At 45.6% G+C, this 25329-nt stretch overlaps 1 protein-coding gene across 1 annotated transcript in view; it reads left to right on the top strand.

Annotated features, from left to right (window-relative positions):
* The window catches only part of SPATA16 (spermatogenesis associated 16), a 178622-nt gene that overhangs the window by 66426 nt on the left and 86867 nt on the right, over positions 1 to 25329 (top strand). Inside the window, exon 4 of the mRNA XM_030215677.1 lies at positions 17463 to 17552. Within this exon, the coding sequence (XP_030071537.1) occupies positions 17463 to 17552 (90 nt within the window). The remainder of the gene's footprint in view (positions 1 to 17462; positions 17553 to 25329) is intronic.

The following is a 25329-nucleotide window of genomic DNA, read 5'->3' as shown; positions in this document are numbered from 1 at the left end:
CCACCAATACAGGGATTCGAGAAAACTCGTGGACAGGTGGATCACGTCCTCTAGACCCCCGGCGGCCTGATACCACTGGGAGGCTAGGGTCCATTGAGCAGATCTCATGTGAAGGCGGGCCATGGGAGTCACATGAACTGTGGAAGCCATGTGGCCCAGCAATCTCAACATCTGCCGAGCTGTGATCTGCTGGGACGCTCTCACCCGCGAGACGAGGGACAACAAGTTGTTGGCCCTCGCCTCTGGGAGATAGGCGCGAGCCGTCCGAGAATCCAGCAGGGCTCCGATGAATTCGAGTTTCTGCACTGGGAGAAGATGGGACTTTGGGTAATTTATCACAAACCCCAGTAGCTCCAGGAGGCGAATAGTCATCTGCATGGACTGCAGGGCTCCTGCCTCGGATGTGTTCTTCACCAGCCAATCGTCGAGATATGGGAACACGTGCACCCCCAGCCTGCGAAGCGCCGCTGCTACCACAGCTAGGCACTTTGTGAACACCCTGGGCGCAGAGGCGAGCCCAAAGGGTAGCACACAGTACTGGAAGTGGCGTGCGCCCAGCTGAAATCGCAGATACTGTCTGTGAGCTGGCAGTATCGGGATGTGTGTGTAGGCATCCTTCAAGTCCAGAGAGCATAGCCAATCGTTTTGCTGAATCATGGGGAGAAGGGTGCCCAGGGAAAGCATCCTGAACTTTTCTTTTACGAGATATTTGTTCAGGGCCCTTAGGTCTAGGATGGGACGCATCCCCCCTGTTTTCTTTTCCACAAGGAAGTACCTGGAATAGAACCCCAGCCCTTCTTGCCCGGATGGCACGGGCTCGACCGCATTGGCGCTGAGAAGGGCGGAGAGTTCCTCTGCAAGTACCTGCTTGTGCTGGAAGCTGTAGAACTGAGCTCCCGGTGGACAATTTGGAGGTTGAGAGGCCAAATTGAGGGTGTATCCTTGCCGGACTATTTGGAGAACCCACTGATCGGAGGTTATAAGAGGCCACCTTTGGTGAAAAGCTTTCAACCTCCCTCCGACAGGCAGGTCGCCCGGCACTGACACTTGGATGTCGGCTATGCTCTGCTGGAGCCAGTCAAAAGCTCGCCCCTTGCTTTTGCTGTGGAGCCGCGGGGCCTTGCTGATTCGCACGCTGCTGACGAGAGCGAGCGCGCTGGGGCTTAGCCTGGGCCGCAGGCTGTCGGGAAGGAGGATTGTACCTACGCTTGCCAGAAGTATAGGGAACAGTCTTCCTTCCCCCGAAAAATCGTCTACCTGTAGAGGTAGAAGCTGAAGGCTGCCGGCGGGCGAACTTGTCGAATGCGGTGTCCCGCTGGTGGAGAGACTCTACCACCTGCTCGACTTTTTCGCCAAAAATGTTATCCGCACGGCAAGGCAAGTCCGTAATCCGCTGCTGGACTCTATTCTCCAGGTCGGCGGCACGCAGCCATGAGAGCCTGCGCATCACCACACCTTGAGCAGCGGCCCTGGACGCAACATCAAAAGTGTCATAAACTCCTCTGGCCAGGAATTTTCTGCACGCCTTCAGCTGCCTGACCACCTCCTGAAAAGGCTTGGCTTGCTCAGGGGGAAGAGCATCAACCAAGCCCGCCAACTGCCGCACATTATTCCGCATGTGTATGCTCGTGTAGAGCTGGTAAGACTGGATCTTGGACACGAGCATAGAGGAATGGTAGGCCTTCCTCCCAAAGGAGTCTAAGGTTCTAGCGTCCTTGCCCGGGGGCGCCGAAGCATGTTCCCTAGAACTCTTAGCCTTCTTTAGGGCCAAATCCACAACTCCAGAGTCATGAGGCAACTGAGTGCGCATCAGCTCTGGGTCCCCATGGATCCGGTACTGGGACTCGATCTTCTTGGGAATGTGGGGATTAGTTAATGGTTTGGTCCAGTTCGCAAGCAATGTCTTCTTCAGGACATGGTGCAAGGGAACAGTGGACGCTTCCTTAGGTGGAGAAGGATAGTCCAGGAGCTCAAACATTTCAGCCCTGGGCTCGTCCTCCACAACCACCGGGAAGGGGATGGCCGTAGACATCTCCCGGACAAAGGAGGCAAAAGACAGACTCTCGGGAGGAGAAAGCTGTCTCTCAGGAGAGGGAGTGGGATCAGACGGAAGACCCCCAGACTCCTCGTCAGAGAAATATCTGGGATCTTCCTCTTCCTCCCACGAGGCCTCACCCTCGGTGTCAGACACAAGTTCACGGACCTGTGTCTGCAACCTCGCCCTGCTCGACTCCGTGGAACCCCGTCCACGATGGGGGCGTCGAGAGGTAGACTCCCTCGCCCGCATCGGCGAAGCTCCCTCCGCCGACGTAGTCGGGGAGCCTTCCTGGGAGGTGGCCGCGGTCGGCACCGCACGCGGTACCGACGTCGGGGACCTCAACCTGGGCGATGGGCCAGCCGGCGCCACGCTCGACGGTACCGGTGGCGCAAGCACCGCCGGTACCGGAGGGGTAGGGCGCAACAGCTCTCCCAGAATCTCGGGAGAACGGCCCGGAGGCTCTCGTTTAGAGCGGCTGCAGAGAAAGGCTGAGAGGTCGATGCAGGCGTCGACGTCAGTACCTGTTCCGGGCGTGGAGGCTGTTCCGGGCTGTCCAGAGCGGAGCGCATCGACACCTCCTGAACAGAGGGTGAGCGGTCCTCTCGGTGCCGATGCCTGCTGGGTGCCGAATCCCTCGGCGACCCAGAGCTCTCGGTGCCGACACGGGGAGGAGACCGGTGTCGATGCTTCTTCGATTTCTTCCGAAGCATGTCACCGGAGCTCCCCGGCACCGACGAGGAGGACGTCGAATCCACCCGTCGCTTCCTCGGGGCCGAGACTGAAGAAGGTCGATCTCGGGGGGGCTGTACCGCAGGAGCCCTCAGGGTAGGGGGAGACCCACCCGAGGGCTCACCGCCACCAGCAGGGGAATGGACAGCCCTCACCTGCACTCCACCCGATGCACCACCGTCCGACGACATCAGCAGACGAGGTCCTGGTACCACCGACGTCGATGCAGCTATCCGATGTCTCGGCGCCGATGCAGAGGCCCGATGCCTCGATGCACTCGATGCAGGGGCGGCCGAGGAAGATGGTCTGGACGCTGACGACGTCGATGCACTCGAAGATCCCGGTGCCGATGCCGACGAAGAGCCCGAGAACAACACGTTCCACTGGGCTAGTCTCGCTACCTGAGTCCGCCTTTGAAGCAGGGAACACAGACTGCAGTTCTGAGGGCGGTGCTCGGCCCCCAGACACTGAAGACACGACGAGTGTCGATCAGTGAGCGAGATAACCCGGGCGCACTGGGTGCACTTCTTGAAGCCGCTGGAAGGCTTCGATGTCATGGGCGGAAAAATCACGCCGGCGAAATCAAAAGCCGAAATGGCGAAATTTGAAGCACCAAATTTAGAGGGAGAAAAAATCTCGACCGAGGCCGAAAAAAGGCCTACCCCGACGACGAAAGAAAACTTACCGGGGCAAAAAGCTGGAAGTACGGGGAGGATTTACACGAAACCCGGCGGGGGGTTTCCGGAGCACTTCCCGACTAGGACAAAGCTTTCCCGAAGGAAAAAAACACGTTCAAACAAATTGGACGCGCGAGGTCGACTTTCCGGGGCTCGACACGGCGAAAACACGACCGTACCGAGTGCGGACAAAAGAAGACTGGCCGGCTCGAGCCGGTTTCGGGCGGGAAGACGGCCGCGCATGCGCGGTGCGCGCGGGCGCGCGAGGGCTAGCAAAGGACTTTGCTAGTGAAGTTTCCGATTGGAGGGGCTGCCGTGGACGTCACCATCAGTGAGAACAAGCAGCCTGCTTGTCCTCGGAGAAATAAAATTAATAAAAATAAGAAACTATAAAAACTTACAACATCACAGGACTGCATCACCTCCCATCCCAAATACTGAGGCAATATGGCGGAGTTTTCACAAAAACGCCAATGCACGTGCGCTCAAATCTTAAAGACACCCGTGCATGCTTGCTCAGTTCTTAAAGATATCCATGCGTGTGTACTCAAATCTTATGTTTTAATCATTTTTATTAGTCAACAGAACTGACATTTCAAGCTAAACATTTCACCAATCAGCATATCACGTATATTCATAGCATTATAACTTGACGACCTTTTTTACAACTTTTATACCCCAGCTCCCTATCCCCCGACTTGACCTTTTCCATCTTACTCTTTCCGGATAAGATTCCCAATCTTGAGTCAAAGTCGTTTCCTTATCCCACCCTTCCCACCGTACTCAAATCTTAAAAACACCCACGCATACGCACGCTCAGTTCTTAAAAGCGCCCACATATGTGGATACAATTTCAAATAGATAACTCACATATGTATGTTCAATGACTATGGCCCCAAATCAGCACCAAAACTACATTTAAAAAAAACACGCCAAAAGACACACTGGCATGTGTCAGTCTTATAGTGGTAAATACCCACAGAAGGAGATCTCTCCACAAGAGAAATGAAAGTCAAAGAAGACGAACAGTGGATCCAAAAGAAGTCCTCTCACAAGTGGTGTTTCCTAAACAAGGTCTTTATTCAAATCAATGACCTCGAGATGGGAGTAACTAGTGAGGTAATTAAATTCACAGATGACACAAAGTTATCCAGGGTCGTCTCATCGCGGGAGGAGTGTGAAAAATTACAGGAAGACCTCGTGAGACTGGGGGATTGGGAGTCCAAATGGCAGATGAAGTTCAACATTGACAAGTGCAGAGTGATGCATGTGGGAAGGAGGAACCCGAATTACAGCTATGTTATGCAAGGTTCCGTGTTAGGAGTTACGGACCGAGAAAGGGATCTGGGAGTCATCGTGGATAGGACGTTGAAATCTTCAGCTCAATGTGCTGCTGCGGCGGCTAAGAAGGCGAACAGAATGTTGAGTACTATTAGAAAAGGGATGGAAAACAAACATGAGGATGTTATAATGCCGTTATATCGCTCCATGGTGCAACCGCATCTGGAGTATTGTGTTCAGTTCTGGTCGCCTCATCCCAAAAACAATATAAAGGAATTGGAGAAGGTGCAGAGAAGGGCGACAAAAATGATAAAAGGGATGGGACGACTACCCTATGAGGAGAGGTTAAGACGGCTAGGACTCTTTAGCCTGGAGAGAAGGCGGCTGAGAGGTGATATGATAGAGGTTTACAAAATAATGAGCGGGATAGAGCGGACAGATGTGAAGCGTTTGTTTACGCTTTCTAATAATAATAGAACCAGGGGACACAAGATGAAATTAGAATGTGGTAGGTTTAAAACAAATCGGAGAAAGTTTTTCTTTGCTCAGCGTGTAGTTAGATTCTGGAACTCATTGCCGGAGAAGGTAGTGACGGCAGCTGGCCTTGCTGAGTTTAAAGGGGGTCTGGACAGATTTCTGAAGGAAAAGTCCATTGATCGTTATTAAATTTGGGGTTTTTTGCCAGGTTCTTGGGGCCTGGATTGGCCGTTGTCGGAGACAGAGTGCTGGGCTTGATGAACCTTTGGTCTTTTCCCAGGGTGGCAGTGCTTATGTGCTAATCCGACACGAATCGTGTTTCAGCCGTGACGGCCTGCGTCAGGGCTCCATTGATCTTTGATACAAGAAAACTGGTAAAACAGATGACCCAGTCAATTGTATTTAACAAAGATATCGCATGCAATACACCGCTGCAAAACCTCTCTGTTAACCGTAGGATGCCAAATGACAGAGAAGTTTGTGCAGCGGTGTATTGCATGCGATATCTTTGTTAAACACAATTGACTGTGACTCATCTGTTTTACCAGTTTTCTTGCATCAAAGATCAATAGACCTCTGACGCAGGCCGTCACGGCCGAAACACGATTCGTGTCGGGTTGTTTTTATTGATTTGAATAAAGACCTTGTTTAGGAAACACCACTTGTGAGAGGACTTCTTTTGGATCCACTGTTTGTCTTCTTAGTCTTATAATGGTACCAAACAATCATCGCACACACACCAAAGCAATCCAAATGTGCCGAACTCTTACACAGAGAAGCAGCCATCTAAAGATATACACAATCAAAGAAACTACACACCCTACAGGAACACTTGCCATTGAATCTCTGAGTTTAACCCCAGAGGGGGCAAAGTTTCCCATGTAAAAGTGAAACACTGTTCCCATTGTACTAAACATTTATTCAAAACACCCCCCCCCCCCCCCACTCTCCTGAGAAGTTGTTCCAAAACCCATAACCTGAGATCTTGTACCCTATGACCCTTTTCTTCCCAATGCTGGGTGAGAGGGCCTGCCTTCCTGCGACATCAAATACCTGAGCAATGCTCAGTAGTGTGAGTTTTCTCTTTTCTCAAAGTTTTCCCAATATACAAAAGGGGGGAAGAGGTACTGAATTACATGCTCCTGGGCTGATAGGACTGGGTCCCCCTCCCCCCAAGCAAACTCCTCTTCCTGATCAAGACCCCCCTCTGGCCTCAGAACCCCCTGAGCAAGACCCCTCACCCCCAACCACCATTGGGCTACCTTTCACAGCTCTAGTGGTGCAGTAGGGGGTCTCTGGGGAGTCATCTGGGGGTCCAGGGGAGATCCAAGGGGTCTTCAGGCAGGAGAAATTCCAATCGCTCCTGCCCTATCCAGCGCCACTCTCAAAATGGCATCCCTAATGATAGTCTTGCATGACTACCACTAGGGGTCAGATTTACATGTTATGCTGCTTGATGAATCCCTCCCCTCCCCCCCCCCCCCCCCCCCACCCAGTACCACTAATGCAAGATAACATTTTCCTATCTGAATGCCATGCTATTAATGTATTGATAAAATATAGGAAACCTTTTAACAGGCACTCTCTTTTTGTCAAGCTTGAAGAAAAAATAATAGCAATCAATTATTTTTAAGAGAAAACGTCAGCAAGAAAAAATGAAAATGTCAAAAAAGCAAGATGAAATATTGCTAAACTGTTGAGAAGAACTGACCAGATGATTTACTGAAGGATTTTACTGAACCTTCTTTGGGTTGGAGAATAGATGAAAAATAAATGAAAATCTATTTCATGTTTTCTTCAGCCTAGCCCTCTGGTAGATATAGCAAGACTATCCAAACCATAATTTAATATTTAGCATGGTTCATTTTGTGTGCAGCATTCCAGTTGGGTGGTCCCCATATGTATAAATATTTCTTTAAATGGGCATTTTTTTTCTGCTATTTAAAATGATCACTATTCTTGAAAACTCATTACAGGGCCCTTTTTACTAAGCCACACTAAAATGTCCATTTAGTGCAGCTTAACATGGGACTTTACAGTGCGGAATCTGAAAATTTAGGACTCCTGTTATCAAGCCACGCTAGCGGCTCCCGGTGCAGTAATGCCGACAGAGCCCGTTCACTTTGAATGGGCTTCAGTAACATTACCGCGCAGGAACCGCTAGCACGGCATGTTAAAAGAAACCCTTTAACACGTTAACTATCGGAAGCATTCCCAGCATTTGCTATTACAGGTGCCGCATTAAAGGACCCTTTTTCTAAAGGGCCTTATGTCGTAATGCACGCTTAACACACAGGAAAATGCTTACTGCAAAACCCGTTAAAGCATTTTGTGGCAATTTTTGTATTTTCTGCATACTAAGGGCCAGATTCTATATATGGCGCCTAAAAAATCCACACAGAACACATTTGCACCTAAGCGTATTCTATAAAATTTATGCACGGTGTATAGAATACGCCCAATTGATGTCAGAGCGCCTAAAACTATGCACATCCATTTAAATCAATGAAAAGCTGGTGTAAATCCCTGAACAAGTCCCTGGATACATGACAGAACTTATAGACCTACCACTCAGAAACATAACCAGATCATCTCGAACATACCTAAACCTCCACTACACAAACTGCAAAAACATTAAATACAAAACAACCTATGCGTCCAGCTTCTCCTATACAAGCACACAATTATGGAACGCACTGCCAAAAGTTGTGAAGACAACCTACGGCCACCTAAACTTCAGGAAATCATTAAAGACCTACCTGTTCAAAAAGGCATACCCCGCCGACCCAACATAAATGCCTGCACTCTGCAACACAACATAACTAAAGCTTGTACTGGACACTAAATAATCTCTCCTCTCCTTGATTCCCATTGTAACTGAAACATATGTTCCTTACTGAACCATAATACCACCTGTATTTGTTTCTTTACCGAACTGGCGAATGCCTCTACGGTACTATGTAAGCCACACTGAGCCTGCAAATAGCCTGCAAATAGGTGGGAAAATGTAGGATACAAATGTAACAAATAAATAAATAAACATGTATTTAGATGCACTGGGCTATATTCTATAACAAAGCAAACACCCACAGAAGGTGAACTCTCCACAGGAAAACCAATGAAAGGCAAAACACACAGTGGATCCAAAAAAGTCCTCTCACAATGAGTGTCTTCCTGAACAAGGTCTTTATTAACAGTAGCAGAAATGACCCGACACGTGACGTGTTTCGGCCGTGAGGCCTGCGTCAGGGGTCTAGTATTATCTGTAGAAAAAAGTACCTTGTAGATCAGATGAACAAAATAGCACTAAAGCTGCTAACAACGATATCGTACACAAGAAAACGCTGTGCTGCTTTGTAAAACGAAATGTATGGCATTTTACAAAGCAGCACAGCGTTTTCTTGTGTACGATATCGTTGTTAGCAGCTTTAGTGCTATTTTGTTCATCTGATCTACAAGGTACTTTTTTCTACAGATAATACTAGACCCCTGACGCAGGCCTATATTCTATAACTGCACATAAAAATCTATGAAATGCCCATTTCCATGCCCTTAACCACGCCCCTTTTTTGCTTCCTCATGGTACAATTTAGGCGCACTGCATTATAGAATACGCTTAGCGACTTGTGCACGCAAATTCTAATTATTACCAATTAGTGCTTATTATTGCTTGTTAAGTGCTATTAAAAACGCTGATTAGCGTACTAAGCCAATTAAATTACGTGTGTAATTATAGAATTTGTGTGATTTTTGGTGTGGATCTCTAAAAGCGGTATATAGAATCTGGTGTTAAGGGGTGAATTCTATATATATGTGAAAGTGCAAAACCCCTAAAAGTTACACTGGCTTCCACTTAAAGATCATATCGCGTTCAAGGTCTGCACCCTAGTTCACAAAATCATTCACGGAGATGCCCCGGCCTACATGTTAGACCTTGTTGACTTGCCACCCAGGAATGCTAAAAGATCAGCCCGCACATTCCTTAATCTTCATTTCCCCAGCTGTAAAGGACTAAAATACAGACTAACACATGCATCCAGCTTTTCCTACATGAGCACGCAGTTGTGGAATGCATTGCCACTTAACTTAAAAACAATTTACGAACTAATTAACTTTTCGTAAATCTCTGAAGACCTATCTCTTCAACAAGGCATACCACAACGATCAATAACTGTAATTGTAACACATCACCACTTTACCTTAAATTCTGAATGTTTTATTACTATATCTGTTTGCTTAATTCTATTATGTCATCCATGTTCTCTATGTAACACCAATTGTATCTTTTACTCTGAAATGGCTAATGCCATGACGGATCATTGTAAGCCACATTGAGCCTGCAAATAGGTGGGAAAATGTGGGATACAAATGCAACAAATAAATAAATAAATATAGCGCCAAAAAAGCGCTATTCTATAAGCTATTCTTAAAGTTGGGTGCGGTTTACAGAATAGTGCTTATTCCAGGGACTCACACCAACTTTAGGTATGGCCATTTGCACCAATTGAAATATGGTACAAATGTACATGCCTAAATTAGACATATATTCCCCCTTATTCGCTAACAATATGCGTACATACTAGGAATGCTCCATTCCACCCATGACCCTCTCATTTCTGTGCCCCACCCCCCTTTTTTACTTGCACATAAAACTTAGGTGCAGATCCTGCACCTAAATTTATGTGTGTATTTCCAATTAAATCTAATCAGTGCTAATAATTGCTTGTTAAAATGCCAAGTATTGGCACTAATTGGCTCATTATTCATTTAAATTGCAAATGCAAGTTGAGCATGCTCCCAAATTTGCACATACAATTTTTGGTGACTTTTATAGAATTAAGGGGTAAGTGTGCATTAGTGAATTTTTAAAAACTAGTTTTTGGAAGGGACGTGCCATGGGTGAGGAATGAGGATGCCTGCATTAACTAGCTACTGCATTCTGATTAGTGCTCGCTAACTGGTTATTGCAGAGTTAGCAAACATTTGGACACTAGGACTTACACTTGCTGAAACTAGATGTAATTCCCAGAGTCCAATTTGGGTGCTCATCCCCGGTATTCTATACCATTGTGCGCAAATTTGAGGAATGTCCCGACCCATCCATGTACCTTCCATGATCATGTCCCCTTTTGGGTTTGCTCGCTATGGGATTTGGGTACATATTGTTATAGAATAGCACATATATGCGCGTATAAGTTCAAATTGGTGCCAATTAGCACCCAATTATTGGCTCTATTTGGCTCATTAGCCTATTAAGTTGGGCACACATCTTAGATCAGCACCAGTTTTGGTTGCCATTTATAGAATCCGTGGGTTAATATGGTTTAATTCAGTGGTTTCCAAGCCCAGTCATGGAGGCCAGTCAAGTTTTTAGGATACCCACAATGAATATTCATGAGAGAGATTTGCATGCAGTGGAGGAGGTGCACGCAAATCTATCTCATGAATATTCATTGTGGGTATCCTGAAAACCTGACTGGGAACCACTGATTAAAGGTTCCCATGCTACAGTCTGTGGTTCAAGGCTTGTAAGTCAAGGAACCTTCTCTGTATTCTATTTGAAACGTGTATGAATTCGGTATCAGTGTTTTGCTAACAGCAACTTCTCTAAGGACTTTAGTGAATGACAAAAAGTGAATATATTTAATTGAGAGAGTTTGCTACAGTAGGAAGGTGTTGATCCTTAACATTAGGAAGGAAAGGATGAAAAAAGTGTGAATCAGTCTCCAAGTTGATCACCATTTAAACTTGATAATACAAACCTAGCCAAATAAATACCAGTCTATGATCTCTAAAAATGTACTGTTAACTGGAAGAAAAATATTACCGCCCCTCCCCCCCCCCCCCCCCCCATTTACTAAACCACAGTAGTTGCTGCCATGTGACAATACTGACACAGCCCATTCAAAGTGAATGGGCTGTGTCAGCATTAGCACAAAGCTTAGTAAACAGGGGGGTTAATATTTAGCCCCTCCCTACCTCTCTACCTTCATCTCCCCCTACGTTTCTACCCGTAACCTCCGCTCTCAAGACAAATCCCTCCTTTCAGTACCCTTCTCCACCACCGCCAACTCCAGGCTCTGCCCTTTCTTCCTCGCCTCACCCCATGCTTGGAATAAACTCCCTGAACCCATTCGCCAGGCCCCCTCCCTGCCCATCTTCAAATCCTTGCGCAAATCCCACCTCTTCAATGTCGCCTTCAGCACCTAACCACTATACTTCTATTCAGGAAATCTAGACTGCCCCAACTTGACATTTCGTCCTTTAGATTGTAAGCTCCTTTGAGCAGGGACTGTCCTTCTTTGTTAAACTGTACAGCACTGCGTAACCCTAGTAGCACTCTAGAAATGTTAAGTAGTAGTAGTAGTTGTGCTCAGCTGTGGTGTGGTCAAAATGGAAATAAAATTGGCAATGCTATTACAAGCTGTTGAATACAGTATAAAACAGCAGTGATCGTCTTAGAATATCTTTGCTCCCATAGTTGGCAATCCTTTTATTGAACTGTTAACGAGCATGGCGCTTGGTCAACAGGCCAACTGTTAACTGTAGGTAACATCTGAAGACTTAGAAATTATTAATTGCTTACACTTCGTGTGTATTGCTTTCTGAGGTCAATGGAGCTGTGCACGGCTTATTATCTTTTACAAAATGATAGACAATTCCCCTATTATAAGTTGCCTTTTAATTAGACTTTTAAGAAGACATTTTTGTGTTTGCTCCAATTTGTTTTAACACATATTTCTTGCACCTAATTAGAGATAAATTGTTTTGCTCATAACATTATGATCAAAAACTTACTGTAAATGTTTTGTTCATAAATGGTCTTTTCCAAACACACTCTTCTTGTTCTCCTATGTGGGTGGCCCACCTCATGTAGGCTCCATAGTTGTAGCTACCTTCCACCATGCTGTCCAATCAAGCACGGTTCTCATGTCTGCGCTCCAGGCCTCAACGGCCTCATGAACAACACTGAACTGCATTGTCTCACATCGTTATTTGGGCCTTGACCGCCTAGCTTGTATTTCCAATGCCTTCCTATAAATATACATGCCATCTCTTCTTCATACATGCGCGAACTATAGAATCTTCCTTCCTTCATCTTCTCAGTAATTTCAATTGTTGTCCTTTTCTTAATTTCTTCATGAATTTTTTTTCCATCCGCATCATCCCATGCATCCAATGCAGCATCCTCATTTCTCTTACACCCATTTCTTTTTCTTTCTTTCAGCATTTCTGCTTCCTTCTTGCTGTCTGCTGATGCTGGTCTTAATGCTTTTTTACGATTTTATACCGCTTTCCTTTCAAGTAAGCCAGGATCATTTATCATAGATATTTTTATAAAACAGACTTAGGGCCCTCTTTACTAAGCTGCGCTAGAGGCGTGTTAGTGCTTTTAGCGCATGCTGTGTAAGCGCCCACAGTATTCCTATGGGTGCCTACACAGTTAGCACGCGCTAATTTTGTGCATGCGCTAAAAACGCTAGCGCACCTTAGTAAACAGGGCCCTTAAAATAGGTGCCTGCTAGGCCTTCACATATAGGTGGCCTGTTATAAAACTACCTTCCTTAAAGGCTACATTTATTTTATTGTGAACACTTATATCCCACAAAATCCCACTGAGGCAGACTCCATGTGGCTTACAACATTCAAGTAAAGTAGTAACATAGTAATGCTAGAGCAACACAGAATAAGGCAGAAGAGGGGAATGGAGGGAAACAAGAGGATAAAGGGATGAGGAGTTGCAGGAGGTCAAGCAGCAGAGCAGTATGATCCATCACATAGGTAGGTCTTCAGGGACTTCTTGAACAGGCTGTGATCGGATATCTCTCTTAACGATAGTGGTAATGCGTTCCAATAATGAGGACTCATAAAGCTAAAAGTAGCTTGTATCTCAAGTTTCTGCAGTTTGGAAAGTGTAGATTGAGATAGGTGCGGGACGACCTCATGGAATTTCGTGGAGGAAGGTCAGTCAGGCTATACATATAAGCAGAAGCGTCCCCATAAACTATCTTGTGCTTAAGAGCACAGTTTAAATTCGATACGTTCTTTAATTGGGAGCCAGTGCAGCTGTTCATGAAGGGGTTTTGCTGCTGCAAACCGAGATTTGCCAAACAGAAGCCTCGCCGCCGTGTTCTGCGCAGCCTGGAGTTTCCTAAGGGTACATCAAAATGAAAGCGTGAATAACACAACCATTTTCGTGCTGGTTCAATACATTTGGGATCTCTTGCTTCTCTTCTCCCTAATCTGCTTCCCCATTCTTTAATCATCTTCCCAACACTGCTCCACTCCACTAATCCTTTACCGTGATCTCTTTGCTCCTCTCCTTCCATCTACTAACCCGAATTATAGCTACGTCATGCAAGGTTCCACGTTAGGAGTTACAGACCAAGAAAGGGATCTGGGTGTCGTCATCGATAATACGCTGAAACCTTCTGCTCAGTGTGCTGCTGCAGCTAGGAAAGCGAATAGAATGTTGGGTATTATTAGGAAAGGTATGGAAAACAGGTGTGAGGATGTTATAATGCCGTTGTATCGCTCCATGGTGCGGCCGCACCTTGAGTATTGTGTTCAATTCTGGTCGCCGCATCTCAAGAAAGATATAGTAGAATTGGAAAAGGTGCAGCGAAGGGCAACTAAAATGATAGCGGGGATGGGATGACTTCCCTATGAAGAAAGACTAAGGAGGCTAGGGCTTTTCAGCTTGGAGAAGAGATGGCTGAGGGGAGACATGATAGAGGTATATAAAATAATGAGTGGAGTGGAACAGGTGGATGTGAAGCATCTGTTCACGCTTTCCAAAAATACTAGGACTAGGGGGCATGCGATGAAACTACAGTGTAGTAAATTTAAAACAAATCGGAGAACGTTTTTCTTCAGCCAACGCATAATTAAACTCTGGAATTCGTTGCCGGAGAACGTGGTGAAGGCGGTTAGCTTAGCAGAGTTTAAAAAGGGTTAGACGGTTTCCTAAAGAACAAGTCCATAAACCACTACTAAATGGACTTGGGAAAAATCCACAATTCCAGGAATAACATGTATAGAATGTTTGTACGTTTGGGAAGCTCGCCAGGTGCCCTTGGCCTGGATTGGCCGCTGTCGTGGACAGGATGCTGGGCTCGATGGACCCTTGGTCTTTTCCCAGTGTGGCATTACTTATGTAAGTTCTTATCTAATGGTGGAAAATTATCTTCAAAAATAAATGAACCAAAGAAAAAAAAAGTCAAAAGAACATTGTACTATGAATTGTAGGAATACAGAAAATTCATATTTAGGGGCCTGTTTACAGAACCATTTTATTTCTCTAAGGGGTCCTTTTACTAAGGTGTGCTGAAAAATGGCCTGCGCTGGTGTAGACGCATGTATTGGACATGCGCAGGTCCAGTTTTCAGTGCACTTGCAAAAAAAAGCCCTCTTTTTTGCCAAAAATGGACGTGCAGCAAAGTAAAAATCAGCGTGCGTCCATTTTAGGCCTGAGATCTTACCACCAACCACTGACTTAGTGGTAAGGTCTCACACGTTAACCGGCCGTAATCGTCGGATGGCAGACAGAAGGGAGCTGAGGGTAGGTAGGTGGAGATTGGGGACTGCGGCGCGGGCGGCCTGGGAGGAGGAGAGGGAGGTGACAGCAGTAGTGATTGGGAGGAGGTGGGGTGATCCTTGGGGGGGGGGGGCTGGTGGCGCCCTTTCCCCGGGCCCAGCTCAGTCTCTCGGCGGCCCTGTGCATGACATAGATTTGCGTGCCCTAGCTCCATTGTATGAAGATCTATGTCATGCATATTCATTGTGAGTATTCTGAAGATCTGACTGCCTAGGGCTGGGTTGTGAACCCCTGACTTACAGCAGAGAGGTAACAAACAAAAAAATGTTTGCTTCATTTTCAGTTCATTTGCATTTTTTCCCCTTTTCCAGTGGTTTCGTTGTTGGTGGAAGGTGATGTTGGTGTTCATTTCATATATTAACGTTAATAACTTTTTTGCCTGTGTGTTAGAACATTTTAACACAGGCAAATCAGTTTTATGTGCATTAATTCTTAAGTTTATGAGCATAGAATTGATTTTGTATGCAATACATTTCTAAGACACCCAGGCTAAATAAGGGCTAATAAATACACATTCCTACCTCACAGTTTATATGGAGATTTATACAGCAGATAAAAGAGGAGTGACTAATTACAGCACGTTATTCATTCATTTCAGTATTTATATACTGCTTACACCAAAGCAGTTTACATTTTCATTTTATAGGTCTGTCCCTAGTGCGCTCACAGTCTAAGTAGTACATTGTACTACTGTTGTACCTGGGGCAACAGAGGGTTAAGTGACTTGCCCAGGGTCACACAGAGCTGCCGAGGTAATTGAGCCCAGTTCCCCAGGTCCACAGCCCACTGCACTAACCATTAGGCTACTCCTCCACTCTGCTGTCTTGAGCGAATGCCTGCTAAAGGTATTTCGCTTTCTTGCATCAACTGCATGGCAAGAAATCCTGGGGATGTCCCCAACCACTGTTCCCTCTAAGCTGAGTGGGAGTCCTCCAACTGCATTGCTGCCAGTGGGAGGCGGTGTTTCAATATTGTGTTTTCAATCATTAGGAACAGGCAGGTTTCCTGGAGTCCTGCAGAGCCTGCCTGTCCTTCACTATTGAAAATGTGATACTGACACAGCACCACCCATTGGCAGGATGGAGGACTTCCACTTAGCTTAGAGGGAAAAGCATACTCAACAGTTAATGAGGAGGTGTTGCAGTTACTGTGCATTAATTTGGGTGATTACCACTCAATAAAGCCAGTGGCGATCCTAGGTCGGCTGCCACCCGGGGCGGATCACCGCTGCGTACCCCCCCCCCCCCCCCCCCCCCCGGATGCAGCAGCGTCCGTCCCCCCCAGGGTGCAGCACAACACCCCCCCAGCGTAATAACACCCCCTCCTTGGCGCATCAAGCCCCACCACCACGGGTGCATTCTTGGCTGCTAGAGGGTGCAGAGAGCAACCATGCGCCTGTCAGCTCCACTGTTCCGGGGCAGAGGGAACAGGGAACCAGCGGAGCCACCAGGCGTGCGGCTGCTCTCTGCACCCTCCAGCAGCGTGCACCCAGGGTGAACCGCCCCCACCACCCCACCCTTGCTGCGCTACTGAATACAGCCAAAACTTAGCACAATGTCGTAAACAAGTTCCTTAGCTTTATTGTAATGCATAGAAACCAGTTTCAAACCATTTTAAATGCATTTCAGAATGATGGAAATCTGTTCATTTTACCATTTAAAACTGATTCGAGACTGATTTTCAACAGACTCCTGTAAAAGCTCTACAACAAACCTGGTCCTGGAGGCACCCTAGCCAGTCAGGTTTTCAGGATACCCATAATGAATATTCATGAGAGAGATTTGCATGCACTACCTCCACTGCTCTATAACACAAGATGTGACTTTAAGAGAAAATACTTCTGATTACTACAAGGGACACACCTACCAAATTAACCATTTCTGGGGGAGAGATTTTAACCGCTCATGGATGTCTAATCACTCTGTCCTGGTGTATTATGAGACCTGCAGCCCTGGTTTTAGTGGGTAGAATCAGGGACCACAAATACCACACCACATTAGGGGGTCCTTTTACTAAACCACATTAGCACGTGTGCACACCCAACATACGTCAGTTCTGAGTTACCGCCCAGCTATCGTGTGGCCCGGGCGTTAATTTCAATTTTGATGTGCGCCCAATATGCGCGTCAGAAAATATTTTTATTTTCTAGCATGCGGACGGTAATCGGCATTCTGGCACACACTTACCATTACCACCCGGTTAACAAATGAGACTTTACTGCTAAGTCAATGGCTGGCAGTAACGTCTCAGACCCAAAATGGACACGTGCCAATTTTCATTCTACCACAAGTCCATTTTCGGCGCCCAAAAAGAGGCATTTTTTACAGGTGCGCTGAAAAATGATCCTGCGCATAGCCAAAACCCACGCCTATACTACTGCAGGCCATTTTTCAGCGCATCTTAGTAAAAGGACCCCTTAGATTGTAAGTTGAAAAGCAGGACTTGCCAAAAAGTCTCCCTCCTGGAACTGGGAAACTTTGTAGTTCGGAAGATATCCGAGGTAGATGGTGTAGCTGAGTCAGTCTGTTATTCCTGAGAAAAAGAACAAGCATTCATCATTGACATGATTAAGACACAGATGTGAACTTTAAAGAACCATTATGTATGTCTCGTGATGGTCTTTTTATGTAGTATAATTGAGCATTCCTTTTTTCTTTCAAAGGAGCATTACTTTAAATCCAACATATTTCCGGAACCATCTTCGCCAAGCCACAGTCTTCAGATCTTTAGAAAGATATCCGGAAGCTGCCAGGTCTGTTTGGTCATATTTATGCAAATATTAACATAATGTATTAGCGACTTGTCTAGTGACCTTCTTTAAACTGTAATTTTCCATGTCCACTTAATCTAGCAGGGCTCGATACAAGAAGGTGCCAATTTTGGAAGCCCTGTTTGTGATTTGCACATGTAAATACCGACAAGTGCATGTCATATAAATGTAAAAATGCCAGTTTTAAAAACTGGGATTTACACATGGAAACCATGAATACCGGTGTGTGACAAGGGAGTGTGGCATAAATATAGTTAATTCAAAAGTCAGATTCACTAATTAATACAGTTGTGAAACAAAAGTGTGACATGAATCCTTAAAAAACATTAATAGACCACTTCTAAAGTGGCTGCTGGTTTTACATGCCGGCAGACTACAGCTCTCAAGGGACAGTAGTGAAGACTCTTGAAGAAGCCTGCGCGAAACGGGTCCGTCGGGACCTCACCCCGCAAGAGAGCAGCACTGCAATAGCCGATGCAACACAACCTCATACAGCACAGAGAAGTAATTTTTGAACTGTTCTGTGTTTTTGCTGACAACGTTTGGGAGGTTTTTCAGCTTATGATCACTTTTTTGCCGTAGTGCTCTTCCTTCATAAGAATTCCGGGTAACATACCGAGTTGAGCAACGGTAATATGAAGCTTTTACTCCCTTTTTGCATACAAACTTTAGAAGTGGTCTATTAATGTTTTTTAAGGATTCATGTCACACTTTTGTTTCATAAATGTAGTTAAGACAGGCTAAAATATTTAGTGGTCCTTTTACTAAAGTACGCTGAAAAACGGGCTGCGGTACTGTAGGCACGTGTTTTGGGCATGCTCAGAAACATTTTTCAGCGCACCTGTAAAAAAAAGGCCTTTTTTATTTTTGCCAAAAATGGACGTGCGGCAAAATGAAATTGGTGCGTGTCCATTTTGGGTCTGAGACCTTACCACCAGCCATTGACCTAGCGGTAAAGACTCATGTGGTAACCAGGCGGTAATGACCTGTGCACGTCAAATGGCACTTGGCACGCGTCCAATACGCGTACCCAAAAATAAAAATGATTTTGCAATATCGGACGTATGTCAAAACCGAAATTACCGCAAGATCCACGTGGTAGCTGGGTGGTAACTCTATTTTGGTGCGTGTTGGGCGCGCTTAGAAGCTTACGCAGCATAGTAAAAGGGCCCCTTAGTTTATTCCACACTTAATATACTGCATTTCTGTAGATACAGTCATAGCGGTTTACATATACTATTTTTGCAGGTATTTTTCTGTCCCTAACGGGCTCACAATCTATTTATACCTGGGGCAATAGAGGGTTAAGGGCCCTGTTTACTAAGGTGCGTTAGGATTTTTAGTGCGCCTACACTTAGCACGTGAGCTAACCATGTAGGCGCCTATACGGGTATTGTAGGCACGTACATGGTTAACGCATGTTTAAATGTTAACGTGCCTATAACGCTGCTTAGTAAACAGGACCCTAAGTGACTTGCCCAAGAAACTGGAGTGGGAATCAAGCCCAGTTCCCCAGGTCCAAAAACCCACTGCATTAACCATTTGGCCACTCCTCTACCCCATGTAGAGGAATGGCCACGCATTCAAAAATGCATGGGATAAACATAAAGGAATTCTGTTCAGAAGGAATGGATCCTCAGAAGCTTAGCGGAGATTGGGTAGCAGAGCCGGGGGGAGGCGGAGCTAGTGGTTGGGAGGCGGGACTAGTGCTGATCAGACTTCTACGGTCTGTCCCCTGAAAATGGAAGATACAAATCAAGGTCAGGTATACACATAAAGTAGCACATATGAGTTTATCTTGTTGGGCAGACTGGATGGACCATACAGGTCTTTCTCTGCCGTCATCTACTATGTTACCACGTTACTATGTGTGCATTGCTCATTTCAGAAGGGGAATGCATGTCTAAGCTCACCATTCTGAAGATCAGAATTTACAGCTGCTCCCTAGAATGTCTGGGCTTTCTGAAAGTGCTCATTTTGGGCAGCGCTCTACAGGAGGGATCAAGGGATGTTGCCCCTTAATCCCCCTGTTGTCTCCTCCTCCAAATTCTCCCAAATTCTGCTGAAAGATTGCAGGATCTGTATGTAATTGAGCATGTATTGATGTGGAGGTTTAAGTACGTAATGGTCATAACACAACCCTTCCGCTTCATGATTCCCTAATGTGAATATTCCACAAGAACTTTATCTTACCACGACATCATTTTGTATTTGCTCACTCCGGAGTTTGTGAACGCCTCTCCGGTACCATGTAAGCCACATTGAGCCTGCAAATAGGTGGGAAAACGTGGGATGCAAATGCAACAAACAAATAAATAAATAAAATGGCACACATACTTGTCTATATGTCTGAATACCGACATACATGTGCAACACGTGGAAGGACATTTTCGATATGACGTCTAAGTCCGACTTTGGATGTTTTGCAAAAAATATCCAAAATCTAAATAGAAAAGAAGATCATTTTCAAAAAAGAAAAACATCTATCTTTTTTCCCGAAAATACTGTTTTGAACAAGGTTTTGTGATTTGGATGTTTTGTTTTTTGGTCCATTTAAAAAAACAAAAACGTCCACGTGCAAAACGCACACAATCAAGCCATTGTGATGTAGGAGGAGCCAGCATTTTTAGTAGACTGGTCCCCCAAACATCCCAGGAGATAAATGGGGCACCCTAGGGGGCACTGCAGTGGACTCCCAGATACACATCTCACCGTTGCTCCCTTATTTGGTCTGCTGAACCCCCCAAAACCCACTACCCCCAACTATACACCACTACAGTAGCCCTTATGGGTGAAGGAGGCACCTATATGTGGGTAAAGTGGGTTTCTGGTGAGTTTTGGAGGGCTCACAGTTTCCACCACAAATGTAACAGATAGAGGGAGATAGGGACCAGAGTCCCCCATGCCATGGTGCATTGCTTTGACCACTACACTACTCCAGGGACTTGCATTCTGCTCTAATAGACCTGGCTCTAACATCTGAGGCTGGCATAGAGGCTGGTAAGTCATATTTTTATTCACATTTTTTGGGGGTGGGAGGGGACCAGTGACCACTGGGGGGGGTATTGGGGATTTTGATTTTATTTTTGTTACATTTGTACCCCGCGCTTTCCCACTCATGGCAGGTTCAATGCGGTGGGCAATGGAGGATTAAGTGACTTGCCCAGAGTCACAAGGAGCTGCCTGTGCCAGGAATCAAACTCAGTTCCTCAGTTCCCCAGGACCAAAGTCCACCACCCTAACCACTAGGCCACTCCTCCACATACACCCCTGGTTCCCTCCAGTGGTCATTTAGGGCACCCTTTTGTGCCTTATTCGTTATAAAAACAGGTCTAGCTCAAAACGTCTTAGTTTTAGTCCTGGACGTTTTGATTTTGTTCCATTATGGCTGTAAAACATCCAAGTCTTAGGAACGCCCAGATCCCATCCTTAATATGCCCCCGACACGCCCCCTTGTGTTTTGAATGTACTTCTGACGGACTTCATAGAAAAACATCTAAAAATTGTTTTTGAAAATATTGATTTGGATGTTTTCGTGAGAAAAACATCCAAATGCTGCTCTTTTTAGACGTTTATCTCTTTTGAAAATGAGCTCTTTAGACAAGTAGCCCATGTAAACACATCCATTCTTGCATCCTTTTTTATTTTAGAAGAGGCTCTACGTTGGCAGACCCTTTTCTAACTTACTAGTGGAAATTGACACATCTAGACTTGGACGTCTCCATTCCTATTTCTATGTTGCTTCACATCATCCTTTCCACGAGACATTTTGCAACATACTACTACTACTTAGCATTTCTATAGCGCTGCCAGGGTTACGCAGCGCTGTACAAGTTTAACATGGGGAAGGACCGTCCCTGCTCAAAAGAGCTTACAATCTAAAGGTTACAAACTATGTAGTCAGTGTAGGTATCATGAGTGGGGAAGGTGGTTATGCGCCAAAAGCAAGGGAGAAGAGATGGGCTTTGAGTAAGGACTTGAAGATGGGCAGGGAGGGCGCATGACGTTTGGGCTCGGGAAGGCTGTTCCAGGCATATGGTGATGCGAGGCAGAAGGGGCGGAGTCTGGAGTTAGCGGTGGTGGAGAAGGGTACAGATAGGAGTGATTTGTCCTGAGAGCGGAGGTTACAGGTGGGAACATACGGGGAGAGGAGTGTAGAGAGGTACTGGGGGGCTGCAGATTGAGTGCATTTGAAGGTTAAAAGGAGAAGCTTGAACTGTATACGGTAGCGGATCGGGAGCCAGTGAAGTGACTTGAGGAGAGGGGTGATATGAGAGTATCGGTTCACGCGGTAGATAAGACGTGCGGCAGAATTTTGGACAGATTGAAGGGGGGATAGATGGTTAAGCGGGAGGCCAATGAGAAGAAGGTTACAATAGTCAAGACGAGAGGTGACGAGCGAGTGGATAAGGGTTCGGGTGGTCTGTTCAGAGAGGAATGGGCGAATTTTGCTAATATTATAGAGGAAGAAGCAACAGGTCTTAGCTGTCTGCTGGATATGGGCAGAGAAGGAGAGGGAGGAGTCTCATTGTTGTAGTTATTGGCTGCTGTAAATATACACTGACTCCCTTCCAAATCTACATTTTTATTTTCCAACTCTGGACATAATTCAGAACAATTCCAGGCTGGTTATCTCAGATGCCAATATCCAGATTACTTCAACTTTAATTCCTATCTGTAACTCGGATTATTAGAGCATGGTCATGTAGCTACTGTGAATTTGTTGCCCAAACAGATTTTAATGAAAGGGATATTAAGATTGTGATAAATCATTCTACTCACCTTCTTCGTTGAAAGCTGGATATATAGGTGCTAGCTTACACTGGAGGGCAGAGACAAACTCAGAAACCCAACTCAAACAGGAAAATCTTGAGAGAGTTTTATTTCCTAAAAATATTTGAAATTGTGGGATAGCAAATTTGAACATAAATATATGGTTGGATTAATGAAAAGTGCTACTGTGGACTTGCAGCATGGAGAGAGCATTTGTGAGATCATTTCACAGAGGGATCACAGGACACTTGAGAAAATATTTGGGGGATAAAACAACATTGAACAGAAAAAAGAGAATAACACAAATGGGAATTATGTAAATGTAATTTGTTTTCGAGTTTTGGAATACCCTAATGAAGGTTCATCTTTAAAACCCAAATGCCAAGTATTATGTAAGGTACTCGGGATCTCAAAGCTGACCCTGCCAATGCTTTAAATTATTTTCCTATATCTAACGTCCCCTTTGTTTTAAAAGTCACTGAGAAATTTGTAACTGCCCAATTCTTCAACTTGTTTGAGAAAAGATCAATGGCTTGCACCTCACACAAACTGGTTTTTGCACACAATAATACACTGAGCATTCATTGCTTGAGCTGTTAGATTTTCTTACTATTAACTTAAGTGCCGTTTTAGCGGCCATTTTCATTTGAATATCGGGCGGTATGTACCCACCAGAGTGCATGTGTAGTTTAATATGTGCACTTCTGCTGAAAATGAAATCCAGGGGCGTAGCCAGACTTTAACGGTACGGGGATCCAGAGCCGAGGTGAGGGGGCACATTTTAGCCCCCCCCCCTGGCGCCTCTGACCCCCCCTCCCATTGCCAACACTGACCCCCCCCATTGCCGACACCTCCCCCGCCCACCATTACCGACACCTCCAACAACTTTGACCCCCCCCCTGCCGATGACCCTCTCGACCCCCCGCCCGCCGTCGCCTACCTTTGCTAGCAGGGGACCCCAACCCCCGCCAGCCGGTCTTCTTCCTTCGTTTGGTTTCTTCTGACTGAGTCTGACGTCCTGCACGTACAACATGCAGGACGTCAGACTCAGTCAGAAGAAACCAAACGAAGGAAGAAGACTTCGGCTGGCGGGGATTGGGGTCCCCCGCCAGCACAGGTAGCAGGCGGTGGGTTGGCAGTGGGAGGGGTGTTGAGAGGGTCGCCGGCAGGGGTGTCCAGGCCCAAATCTACAGGGGCCCAGGCCCCCATGGCCCCATAGCAGCTACGTCCCTGGATTAGGCGTCCAGCACTGTATCAGTCATGTAAGAGCCATTTGAAAACTGATCGCTTTGTTTCTTGCCCTCTGGCCCTCTCGTTCGATCACTAGGGTTTACTTTTTTATGCATGCTGATGACACCCAACTGCTGGCTGGTGTGGATTCAGACTCCCCTGAACAAAATTTCAGACATTTCACTGAAACTGAAGAAAATTGCAGAGTGGCTGTCTAGGAATGAGCTTAAGTTGAATCCCAGGAAAATGGATACTGTTATTTTCTCTTGAGGCAACACTTGACTGCTTTAGCACGTGCCTTCCCTTCATGGTATCCAAATTTCATTGAAGGAATCTGACAAGATTTTGGGTGGCACTTTGAACAGGCAACTTAACTTTGACATATTTTTCAAATCTAGTGAAAAAGTCATCTTTTGCCCTAAAACAAATCTGGGCAGCTTGTTCCCTGCTGGATAAAAATGCTTTATACAGTGGAGGAGTGGCCTAGTGGTTAGAGCACTGGTCGTGCAATCCAGAGGTGGCCGGTTCAAATCCCACTACTGCTCCTTGTGATGTTGGGCAAGTCGCTTAACTGTCCATTGCCTCAGGTACAAACTTAGATTGTGAGCCCTTCTGGGACAGAGAAATATCCAGAGTACCTGAATGTAACTCACCTTGCACTACAACTGAAAAAGGTTTGAGCAAAATCTAAATTAATAATTATTCAGATCTCTGCAATAAACCTTTAAGATGAATGTAATTCCCTCTTCTCAGGGCCTGATGTCCTCTCACATTAGGAGATTACAGGCTATCCCTAACAGTGAGCTCAAGTCACCCGCCACCCCCGCCCTCACAACTGATGAAAGAGCACCAGCTGCCAATTTCTTTTTAGAATTCCATTCAGAATTCTCACTATAACTCACCAGGTTTTCTATACAGATATGCTTGTCTTCTTGACTAGTTTGCTGATCCCCTATTCACCTTTGTGGTTACTTCGGTCCTCACACCATAATCTAATTGTTATTCTGTTGTACCATCAAATCTGGTTTGGTTCCAATAGGTTTTCAGTGCACTGGCCCCTTCCCTTTGCAATTGTTTTCCATTAGATATAAGACTAGAGATTTTGAGGAAGAAGTTTAAATAATCCTTGATGACCACCTATTGCTTTGGATAAGCATTTCCACCTGACTTGGCCTATCAGTCACTGCCTCCCTGTATTCAGTGTGTGGCTTTATGGTTCTGTCACCTGGCATTCTGGCACTGCGTTTTATCTTTTGCCTTCGCTCCGTGTGTATACGTTTCTTTGATTGTCAGTCTAGTTTTCATTATGTTGCTTTCCTGTGTTTCTCTCTACTTGCCCCCCCTCCCTTTTTTTTTTGTTAATATTGTAAGTCACTTCAATTTTCTGAGATGCAGTATATCAAATAAAGGTGAAACTTGAAATATATAAGCTATAACTGTACAACAGGATGCAGCAAACCTTTGGAAGAGCATGATAAGGCACAAAAGACAGACAAAATGAATAGTCTAGGGTGACAACATAAAAAATTGTTCAATTTCTAGAAACAGAGGTGAAGCAAAGTGGAAAACTGAGCACAGAAAGAACTGGTACATCATAGTTTCCTGCCGTCATAGCAAAGACTTAATAATGAGAATAAATAAACCTTATTTTTACAAGTGCCTGGATATGAGATTTCTCTCTAGCAGGATCTAAAATGGCAAATGAGCCTGTTATAAAACGCCTACCCCATGGCAAAAGTTCTGATATACATAACAT

This window comes from Microcaecilia unicolor, chromosome 10 (assembly GCF_901765095.1).
Source record: "Microcaecilia unicolor chromosome 10, aMicUni1.1, whole genome shotgun sequence".
Classification (NCBI taxonomy): Eukaryota; Metazoa; Chordata; class Amphibia; order Gymnophiona; family Siphonopidae; genus Microcaecilia; species Microcaecilia unicolor.
This window is presented reverse-complemented; position numbering and strand designations above follow the sequence as displayed.